This window comes from Diospyros lotus, unplaced genomic scaffold (genome assembly GCF_014633365.1).
Source record: "Diospyros lotus cultivar Yz01 unplaced genomic scaffold, ASM1463336v1 tig00011203, whole genome shotgun sequence".
In the NCBI taxonomy this organism is placed as follows: domain Eukaryota; kingdom Viridiplantae; phylum Streptophyta; class Magnoliopsida; order Ericales; family Ebenaceae; genus Diospyros; species Diospyros lotus.
The window spans coordinates 1,792-13,591 of NW_026267118.1; the positions used below are offsets into that span (position 1 = coordinate 1,792).

The 11,800-nt window shown below is 37.9% G+C and overlaps 1 protein-coding gene and 1 long non-coding RNA gene across 2 annotated transcripts; one reads left to right on the forward strand and one right to left on the reverse strand.

Annotated features, from left to right (window-relative positions):
• The first annotated feature begins 1,658 nt into the window (after window positions 1-1,658).
• LOC127793509 (uncharacterized) lies at window positions 1,659-2,951 on the forward strand. Its single transcript, XR_008021434.1, has 3 exons — window positions 1,659-1,802; window positions 1,957-2,058; window positions 2,146-2,951. It is a non-coding gene; the product is annotated as an uncharacterized LOC127793509 (long non-coding RNA).
• Window positions 2,952-5,269: 2,318 nt separating this feature from the next.
• LOC127793508 (U-box domain-containing protein 9) lies at window positions 5,270-7,855 on the reverse strand. Its single transcript, XM_052324258.1, is given in 3 exon segments — window positions 5,270-6,535; window positions 6,538-6,649; window positions 7,324-7,855. Coding segments are annotated over 3 exon segments (1,401 nt in total). The 5' UTR covers window positions 7,642-7,855; the 3' UTR covers window positions 5,270-5,564.
• Between the last annotated feature and the right edge of the window lie 3,945 nt (window positions 7,856-11,800).

Here is an 11,800-nt window from a genome sequence, read left to right on the forward strand (position 1 = left end):
TCCTAGCTTTGTGCTAGAGGACTTGCTCGTTGAAGCAAGGGGCTGTTTTCCTAGCTTGTGTAGCTAGAGGGCCTACTTGGTTTAAGTAGGAGGTTGTATTTCCTAGCTTGTGTAGCTAGAGGGCCTACTTTGTGTAAGTAGGAGATTTTAGTGAATTGGTTCAAAATCCTTAGTGGGAGCTAAGGTAGTGGATTAGGCTTGGTTTAAGCCGAACCACTATAAATTCTTTGTGTCATTTATCCTTCCTGCTTTTACATTCATTGAGCTTTATATTTTTCATTTCATATGTTTAATGTTTTAAATCACTAAAACCTCAATTGGGTAAAAAAGATTTCAAGTCCTATCAAGATTTTTTAAAATAGCCAATTCACTCCCCCTCTTGGTGTGTGCCATAGAACCTACCCGTTCTAACAGTAAGGTGCCCTCAGATGAGCCTCAAGCCCTGGTACACCTTTGGCAACTATGTTTCTTACATGTCAAAAAGACTCAAGAGTATTACTTAAGATTATTGATGACCTATTCTGGATGTCTGTTGGATTAATCAGGTTGGTGTAAAATGATGTCTGGAAATAAACTGTGGCTTGTCTGTTTTAGTCCAATTGCCAGCCAGCGGAGTGACCTGGTGTTTTGTTGGTTGCTGCTGGTGTATTTTGTAGGATTTCTGGTTTTTACTTGTATCTTCTTTTACATTTATTCAAGCTTCTCTTTCTTATTAATTTGTGAATCTATAAAGCTCTGAGAATCTGAAATGGATGCAATATCCTTGTGTAATATAAATTGGACATGCTGCAACAGTGGTAACATGATTGAAGATGGGTATATATTATAAAATTTGGAAATGCTTATTCCGATTTTTTTTCTTCTTAGGTGTCTTTTATGAATGTTGGATGTTACGGTAGTTTTTTATATCTGGCAATATATCAAATGATATTCTTTGGGGCTTGTAAGACTATGTATTTCAGATAGAGTTCATGACTATTGTCTGTAAATTTTAATGTATTGACGTATTTCAGATAGAGTTCATGACTATTGTCTTTAAATTTAAGTGTATTTTTATTTATCTATATGTCACTATTATGTGTCAGTTTTTTAGGTTTGAACATCACAAAAGATATGGTCATGCGCGAAGGGATATAGTCAGTTTCACAAGTTGCAACATACCCTGGTAGCTGAGATGCATTGTTTACTTCAAAAATGCTTTTACTGAGATGCATTGCTTTGCTTCAAAATGCATTTGAGGATCTAATTCCATTCCTTGCCAGTTGCTTGGAGGATCATATGGTTGATTATGAGAAGCTGGGTGGAAATATAAAATAACAATGATAACTGATGATTTAGACACAAAAAGGAAATTGTAATACTTGTCAAGGAGATTTTTTGACTTATGAACTACTTCATAGGACCATAAATTGCACTAATGGTTGCTAAAGCTACATGCAGTTCGATCATTTTCTTTTTTCTGACTTGTCTCACAAAGAACATTAAACATTTTACCTAAAAATTGAAAAAAGAGAAAAGACAAAAACAGGAAAAGAACCGAAGAAATGTCTGAACCTTTTAGAAGGGGAAGTTTGTTGCTCTGTTGGGATAAAATGATGCGTCACAAGAATCAAAACTTACTGAAATCTAACACTTACACCCCCCCCCCCCCCCCCGCCCGCCCGGTAGGCTTTGGAGCTTGAGAGGGGTCCAAATGCTATGAGTTATATGGTGGAGGAGATCTGGCAGGAGCTTGCAAAAGCTAAATACATGGAATGGGAGCATGGGTCTACCAAGCGATCAATGGAATTACAAACTCTGGAGTATGTTTTTCTAACTTCTGATTGACCTCTTTGAAGAAGTGTATATTGTTGTGTCCGCTTTCTCTTGTTAGCTGTTGCCTATTTAGTTTGTGCATACCTCAGAGAAGCTTGTGAGTCCGCTCTCAAGGAAAAACATTTACGTGATATTTCTCAGATGGAAGGGTTCTTAGACGAAGCTATGAGTGTCAATTCTGTACAATTAGAGGCTCTACGACAAGTGTTTAAAACAGCCAAATAAGCAGACATGCCAAAAGAGGTGAGTATTGTGGAGATTCTTTGCTCTTCCCCCCATCGGAAAAGTGTAGGATTTGTAATTTCTTCTTTTTCTAATTGTGGACTTCAGGTGCCAGATTACCTATGTTGTAAAGTTACGCTTGATATTTTACGGGATCCTTGAACATCTTCAGAAGGAAAAGTTGATATTTACATTGATATGTGTAGTTGAATTTTGGTGTCCACCTGGTGTTAATTTCCCGCTTTATCACAAGTCAGGTGGGAAATTTTGATCCCATTACTCGGGGAACCTCTTTCTCCGTCGCAGCTGATACCAAATTTGGCCATAAAAGCAGCAGTCCAAGCCTTTCTAGACAAGCATGGTTGGGCATACCGGATGGACTGAGTGATTTTGTCAAACGTGAGACCTCAAGAAGAATCTGTCATTCATGCGTGAGTTGTGTCATCAACAAAGGGGCGGAAGAGTCAGGTATCTACCTAGGCTAGTATGTGATTTGCCATGATTCAGGAAGAATGGTACAAGCCTCATTCATACCAGTTTGGTGATCGACTATTAAATATAAGTCTGGTATGGTAAAAGATACTGTAGCATAGACATGGAAATACCATGGCTCTGAGTTTGAGTTAAATTGGATTAATTTTGTGGGAAGGGACCATTAATCAGTATTGTAGTGAAAGCGCTAAGACAGTAAATTTTGTTCCCTTGAAAGGCCTGAAGATGAAAAGGATAATGTTTGCCATTTTGTTGTCCACGTGTCTTACGTACATATAGATGGTTGTTTCGCATGTGGAGGGGCACTCCCATTGTAAATGTAGCGTTCGTCCTCTACTGCTACAGCTGTTTCTAGTAGTGTTTGTACGGTGTTTACGCTGATTTTTGAAGTGAAATATGAAACTGACTGGCGGTGGGGCATTGCGGGGGAACCCCTTTTTATGAGTGGGCGTCTTTCAAATGGGGTGCTTTTCAGGGTGGTTCAGTTTTTGTTTCTTATCTTGTGGTTGAATTTAAGGATGATTGCCCGATTATGAGAAGTTAACGGGCTTTACGGCCGTTGTTTGAAAGAAAAATCCCACTCCATTTGAGCCGCACGCGCACATATATAATTCTCTTACTGTGAAGTCTGGGAGTTAAAAGAAGAAACAAGATAATCTATTTTAGGGCAGTGAATGACGGATGATTAGGAGGAGGCGGTGGTGGTGATGGTGATGGTGATGGTTGGTGGGCATCAGCATGCTTGTACCCAAGTAACACAAGAGATCCATTATTATTTTGGGTATGTTCCGTCACATGGAGTACTGGGGCATTTGGCAATCATGAGAGGGAATAATTAATTAATTCACAATATTTTTGGGTGTCTGAAAGTGAAAGAAACAATTTTGGACTTGCATAATGGTAAAGATGTAGAGAGATATCTAAGAAATTTCATAACAATATTATCTGTATGAGGTAGAGATTATTATTGACTGGTAGGGTGTGTTTGGAAAGGTAGAAAAAAAAACCCATTCCCTCCCATGCCCCCATTGGGGAAGAGATTTTGGAGAAAGGAGGGGCATAGAGTCCATACAGATAACATTGTTATGAAATTTCTTAGATAACAATATAATATTGTCAAATGCCCAAAATTAGGGTGTTCTTGGATTGATGGGGGCATGGGAGGGAATGGGGCATTTTTTTTTTTTTTTTGGTTGCTAGAGTGGGTATAGGGCGAAGAAAGGATCCCATTAGTCTATCGTGTAATTGTAATTGTGGTGGAAGTAGTAATTTCTTCTTTGCTTTCCTCGACCTTGTATATCTGTCTATCTATCAATGGCCTATTGGGGGTTGGAAGCTTAGACCGTTGAACATGAGTTTTATCAAGTGGGTGAACCAGAACTAAATAAAAGACTTGCTTGAGAGCCTTATGTCGTGCGATGCTTGCTAGTACCACCACTAGAGCTGGCAATAAGCCGAGTTGAGCTGAACTAGGCCCAGCTCGAGCTTAGCTCGATTGACTTTAGCTGGGCTCATAGCTCGGCTCAATATGAGCTGATTTTTTTAGCTCGAACTCGGCTCGATGATGACTATGAGCTGGCTCAGTTTGAAATTGACTATTACCTTACTTTTATGTATATATATATTTAAATAATATATACGATATATATAATATATATTTAAATAATATATTTATAAAATTATTAAATATATATTTATATTATTGAGTATTAAGTAATAAATATTTTTTTATTTAATAAATTTATAAAATTAATATATATATATAAGTATATCGACCTGACTCGTGAGTTAAATGAGTCGAGCTAATGGTAGCTCAAACTCAACTCATTTACTAAATGAGCCAAATATTTGAGCTCAAATTTAATTCATTTGTATCATGAGCTAACTTATTGAGCCAATTTTCGAGTCGAGTCTTGAATCAGCTCACGAGTAACTCGGCTCATTGCCAACCCTAACCACCGCCGACTCTGGGAAGTAATATTCCAATCAAGGGCAATGCTAGATAGATAGATAGATTCCATGCCCACATCAAAGCAAAGTTCAAAGGGGGAGGGAAAAGGCGGCTTTCCACTCAGACAGGCCAGGACAGAGATTAGAGGGGTATGCCTGCTTGCTGCTAACTTTTGCTAGGAAGATATTGCGCGCGCGCGCGCGCACACACAAGAGTCCATTTGGTTGGATGGACGGATGGACCACAGTGCCATTGAATAAGGGCACAATTTTCCCGCTGCATTTCCAACTCTAATGGTGAGCCACTCATTCCTTTATCCATAAACCGAACCGTATATTCAGAGTGGTAAAGAGTAACAAGGACAAGTTTTGGCTTTGTTCTCCGCACAAAAAGCTTAAAGTTAAAATATATATTCTTCAGCTACCGTTTAAGAATTTGCCACAAGCAGCCAAACAAAAGATACTGCTGCAAGTAAAACTCGGATCGGAAAATATCCTCTCTCTCTCTATTTATGTATGTATCTTATGATGATTAAACCATGTTGAACATGGAATGCAGACAAACAGGTGAAGAATAAGTACAGCCACGGAGTTCTGCTATCAAACAAGAAAACAGCATTTCCTGTCCGCTGCACTGCTACTTCAAGTGAAGTTGAAGCCATCTACAACCATGTGCACAGCGATTTGACAAAAACAAGAAAAGAGAGGAGAAGAAGATAAACTAAACTAAACTAAACTAAACAAAACAAAAATCAATCAACCCACCTGCACCACCTCGTGTATGCATCACTCAAAGCAATCTGTTGAGTAAGCCATGTGCATCAACTATTGCATTGCGCAATCAAATATGAGAGAGAGAGAGAGAGAGCTTCCTCCCATTTCCATCATAGTTATTCGCTGTAACTATAGCTCATTCATCTGAGAGTACAACAACTCAAGGCCAGAGAAGGGAAGGGGCAGAATTTACAACATGGAGATGGAGGTTGGGTGGGGCGCCACGAGCGTGCCCTCTGTGATGCAGAGAAGATCTAGAATTTACACATATCTTGAACTTAGAGATTAATGCATCATTTCAGACCTCCCCATTATGCGGTATGGGTAAGGTGGACCGCTCTGTTCAGTCTTTCAAGGATGCCACTTGCCTTCCTCTTCGCCCTCGAAGTGCCATTCTGAGCGAGCTGTGAGATTGTTCGATAATTATTCTCCTCTTCCCTCATTTCCTTCCACTTGGTTGGATCACTGAAACAAACGGTGTGGAGTATGGCAATGCAATTCTCCTTGTTACGAGCACAAGAGCTCTCCCTGATTATACTAAGCAAACAAGGAACGGCTCCAAGCTCTCCCATTTCTTCAACGGCCTTTGGATTGCTTGCAAGAATTGCCAGGATAGCCAACAACTCATCAACATCAACACGGTTAACTATCTTCTTTAGGATCACTCTCACTGCACCATCCCTCACAGCCCTTGCCTTGTTCTCATGCATGATGCACAGGTTAAAAATAGCCGAGGCAACATCTTTCATGGCTACCGGATGCCCTTCTTCTAAAAGGTCTATCAGTGGCTTCAAGGCCCCCGATTTTCCAATCAGTGCCTTATTAGAGTCCAGGGCTGATAATGTGAATAGGGCCGCAGCTGCATTGCTCCTCGTTTCTATTGTTCCAGATCTCAATGCATCCATAAGAATAGGAATCACCATTGGGGTCTCTGCAACAAACTTCTTATTCTTGTCGTGGATTGAGAGATTCAAAACAGTGGTGATCAAGTCTTCTTGAAGATCCAGGTGAATGTCAGCTTGAGACCTGGTTTGGGAGAGCGGGCTGAGCAGTTGGGGTATGGCATCAAGAGACTCCCCAAAAAGTGCACGAAAGGAAGGCATGTTCTTCGTCAACAAGCGCAATTCCCTCGCAGCTTCCTTCTGATCAGACAGAGTGGAAGACATCTTCTCAAGGAGAGAGATAAAAAGGTCTCGATCAGCTTCTGTACACCCATCCTCATTGGAATACTGAACAGGGTCGGGTAATTGTAAGCCGCGATCTTTACACCATTGGGATATCATTCCCGGACCAAAAGATTAGGCGTGAGGAGAGTGTGTGAGAGGACTTGCTGAGTGAGGGGGCATGTCCGGTGCCCCGCTTTTAGCCACCTTTGGATGAAGGGTCTATCATAAGTCTGCAAAATGGATCAAATTCATCCCTAAACAACAAGCTTTTTAGGATTTTTTTTTCCTAAATAAACGGACAGAGAGGAACATGATGCATGTAATGCGGTGTGCATTTTCAATTGGAAAAAAACCTGTCATATTTGGCACAACAATTGCTTACACTTGCATACAGTTTTGAAGCGCGCGCCGGGGGGGGGGGGGGGGGTTTTCTCACAAAAACTAAATTCTGTTGAACCACAGAAAGAAGAAGAAAAGCAAACATTTTTATCCTGTGGACTGAAGTTGAGAGTTTGTACTTACCCGAGAGACGAAAAGAAAGAACAGTTAGATAGGTGGTGGACGAAGAAAGCTTGGACATGAAAAGGAAAAGTAAAAGGATTAGGAGAAGAAGGGAACATTAAATTCAAACAATTTGGACCACAGAGCACCGAGCAAGCACTCAAGAAAACAGAGGAAAGGAAGATTTGTGAAAATAAAAGAGAGAATTTATACAAACGTATGGAGAACAAGAACTCACACCTCAGATTCACAGGAAAAAAACATCTCAATATGTAAAAGAAGGCAGGCGAAGCAGATGAAAATGTATAGGTCAGTGATATCATATGCAGCGGACCATAAAGAAAAAGAAAAACCCTTCTGTGAACCCTAATTGTTGAATTGGGAAAGGAGGAGGAAAACAAACCTGACCAGTGGCGAGGACAACGGGATCTCGCATGAGCTCTTTGGAAAGAGGGCAGCGAAACTCGTGGGGACAAGCGGAGGAGGAGGTGTCGTTCTCGTCGTCGCGGTGGAGGAGTTTGAGGGAGAGGGGTCTCTTGGATTTCTTCAAATCCTTCAATGCACACAGCGTCTGAGTGGCTCGATCGATGGTCTTCACATTATCGGCAGTGTCGTCATCGTCGTCGGCAATGGCCTTGACCAGTCTCTGCAACTCCTTCTTCAACTCGGTGGCCTTGGCGAGGAGCCTCGGATCGCCCTCGAAAACTCCAGTCTTGGCCATAGCAGCAGCCGAAATCGCTCAGAATTAGATCCTAAATTAGATCCTCCGATAATCACGAAAACAACAAGAACCGATTTTCGCTACTATTGCCGTGAATGGGCCACGCCGCTTCCCCTCTTTCATCTTTTCTTTCTCCTTTTTCTCTCTTTCGGCTAGTTCTTCTACAATTCAATTCTTCTTTCTTTCTTCCTTTCACTATCCATCTATGTAGAGAGAGAGAGAGAGAGTGCGTGTGTGATGAAATAGGAGAGAGAAGGGGGGAGGGGCCTACCGTGGTCCATGATGTAGGCAATCACGGGACCCCGTGGCCATACAGCTGGCACCTAAGCAGGAGCGGGACGAAAGTTGGAAAAAAGCTTTCATCTTGATGCGATTGCAAATTTCTGATCTGATCCAACGCCATGCCGTGCGATCGAGAAGGGATCGTCGGCAGCGGCAGCCCAACCCCACCTTTTCATTTCATTATTTCTCATTTATTGATTCAGCTTCAAGTTTCCGCCAATTGGTTTGACTTACAGTGCACCTGTGTGTGTGTTCTGTTGCGTATTCTATACTACCTGTAACGTAACCATAGTAAAATGGTGCTTTTAATTACATGTAAAATCATTTTTACTACTTGTTATATTTGAAGTCAAGTTGGGTATTCTTGTCCAAGGAGTTCCCTCCTAATTTCCAAAAAATCAGAGAGTCATTCCATATGCCTATTCTTTTAGTCAATAATAAGTGTTTAAAAATAATTAATTAATAGATTAACATAATCTCTATGCAATTAATTCTCTTTTATTGTTTAATTAATTAATTAATTAATTGTGGAGATGCTGTTTTGGTAGTAAAACAAGAGGCGAAGTGTGGACTGCTCTGCTGGTTCAAGGAATACAACAAAGTGGTAATTTTGATTTTGACCAAGACGTAGTAAGTGATAAGCTAGGTTCTGACATTATTACATTTTCCTTTTCCTAATGAAGGTCAAATCACCTTTTTTTTTTTTATACCTATTGCTTAAGTCATAAGCTAAGGCTAAAAGCAAGAGACGAGGCCTCCCCCAGTCCCAAATCGACTGAATATGGGCTCTGCCGTGCCACCATGTATTATGTATGAATATATGCAGCATGATGGGCAGGGGATGCATCACGTTCTACTTCTAAATAGATATATTTCCCTTACAGTGTCTATTATCTTCTTTATTATTATGAATTTTAAAGAAAGAATAAGTTAGGATTGATCATCATCAACAAAATTAGAAAATTTGGTTGGTGAACTCAACGAGATTCACAAATTTAATAAGGTGTGTGGTTAAAATTTCATTAAACCCTAATTAGTTAAAAATATTTTTTAAAATTAAGGTGATATTCTTTTCGTATTTCAGTTTTGACTTTTGAATTCATTTTTAATTTTATATTTTGAATATCTATTTTAAAATTTTTAAGAATTTATTCTTTTTGTCATTCTAAAAAATTATTTATTAAAATAAAAAATTATAAAACGCATTTCTTTTAAAATTTTAAAAAACTTTATTTTATGGTATTTTATTTAATAAATTTAATTATTAAATAATAAAATTAACCATTTTTAATAAAAATTTACTATTAAAATAAAATAATAAATTTGATTAATAAATTACTGGCATACATCTTAACGATAATTTATATTAAATTATATACTTAATAATATATTATATGTTATCTTATATTTTTAATTATAATATAAATATATTATATTTCTTAAATTTTAAATAAATATATAATTTTATTTTTAAAATTTAATAATAAATTTTTCTTCTTTTTTCGCTTTTTTTTTTCCTTTTCTTTTTTTCTCTTTTCTTCTTCTTCGGTGTCTTGCATCTTCTCCATCGTCGACGACCACCGCCGATCGAAGATTCACACTATCAAACCCTATCATTAGAAAGTCCAACCCAAGGAGGTTAGCATTAGAGGTGTGCAATTTTTCAGTTTAACTAAATCGGTCGATTCGGTTCAGTTCGATTCGGTTATTTAGCTTAGCGGGTTGCGGTTCAGTTTTTAGATTGGTTTATTTGCGATTTGGTTTTGTGGTTCAGTTTGTTCGGCCGCTTACCCAAAGAAACTGAACCAACCGATATCTAAAACGATGTCATTTTGTATTTTTTAAAACGATGTCGTTTTGCGCTTAGAAACCATATACCCCAACCCGACCCCAGGTCAGTCCGTTCGATCGAGAAGCTTCCCGAGTTCAGAGAGAGAAAGAGAGAGCAAAATTGGAAATCCTAACCCTCAATTCCGAAACTGAACCTCGACCGTTGCCGTTGCTGTCGTTCATTGCCTCCGCCTTCCGTCTCCCTTGATTCCTTCGTCGTCTCTGCCATCCGTTGTCTTTCCCTTTGCTGTTAGACTTCAACTAGTCACATAGGTGATATGTGAGTCTCATGACTCTCATCGCGTCTCTCTCTCTCTCTCTCTTTGGTATTTAACTTGTTTGTTGATTTTGCAAATATTAGCGTCGATCGTCACCATCTGTCCGCTTTCCATCTTTCGTCCACTCCTAGGTATTTTTTGATTTATATTGTTTTTATGGTTTTGGTTTTGATATGCTACTGCTACTCAACAGTTGGTTTGGTTTTGTGGTTTTGTAACTTCGTTTTGTTTTGTGGTTTTGAGTCTTAACTTTGTGTACACAGTACATTGTTGCGAGCCACTTATGTTGATAGACTGAATAATTATAATGTGTAGTTGTGGAATTTTTGTGTTTGGTTTGGTTGGGTAGAATTAAATATTTATTTCTTTATTTTGTGTTGTCTTAAGGTTCATTATTAATTTATTGATGAGAAAAGACTACATTCCTAATTTGTTCTCTGGTTCCAAACTAGGGTTTATTAGCTTCCAACTTCATTTATAATCAATTGATAAATATGCATGATTTATGTTAATCTATGTAAAATTGAAAGAACTTACTATAACTAAAATACATTTAATTAATAGAATACATTTAATTGAAAGAAAAGAACTCACTAGAATTAGAAACTAGGGTTTTCTCTTCTGCTTTATGTTTTCTTTTTTCGCTCTCTCTCTCTCTCTCTCTCTAGGTTATAATAACAGAATACATTTAATTAACAACACTATTTAATTAAGTTATTAATAGTAGAATACATTTAATTAACAACAGTATTTAAAAAAAAACATCAATTTATAACAAGAGAATATCCTTGCACAGTTGCACAATACAGACTAAACAGTATACTATTTATGAACATAGGTTTCTATGGATGCTAGTGGTGGTATTATTTAAACCCCACTAAGGTTATCCTTCCAAGGCCATTCAAATAATAGTAATGACAACATTACTATTATTTGAAAGAGACTAATTTTGATAATATTATTGTAATGTAACAGGGAGTATAAGTGTTATTACACTAGTACTTCATTTGAAATGGCAACCTCAACATCCTCGTCTTGCAATGTACGTAAAGTCATACTCCCATATGATATTTTTGTAATTGATCTTTGTTTTCATGTGTTGGGTTTCCTAATTTATGTACATAGATGCCCTTTCCAACTATAGTCTTTAGTCTTTAAAAACATTTAAATTAAATTAAAATTACTCTTTAGTCTTTAGTCTTTAAATACATTTAAATTAAATTAAAATTACCCTTTAGTCTTTAAATACATTTTAATTAAAATTAAAATTTTCAATTGTATTAATTTAATTTTAGATGGCAAAAGAAGAAGACATGACTCATACCACAAATATCCCTAGTGTGGATGATAGTTCAAGCCCTGCACCACCAATAGCACCAACCTAAGATAGCCAACTAGAAAATGATAGAGGTACAACATTACTTGGTAAGACAAAGAGAAAACCAATAAGAGCTAGCTCAGAGGTTTGGGATCATTTTACCAAGTTTACAAATTTAGAGGGTGAGATTAAAGGGAGATGCAATTATTGTTCTAAGGAATTCTGCTGTAATCCCACAAAAAAATGGGACTACAACTTTAAGGAATCATATGGGAAATTGTAAGAAACACCCTCATGCATTAGAATCTCGTTAAATGGAATTACATTTTCAATCAACTGCAACAGGGGGTGGGAGAGAGGATGGTGATAATGTTGCTTCAGTGGTTAATTGAAAATTTGATCAAGTGCTCACTGATAGAGCGCATATTTTCATATTATTTAGCCCTCATAT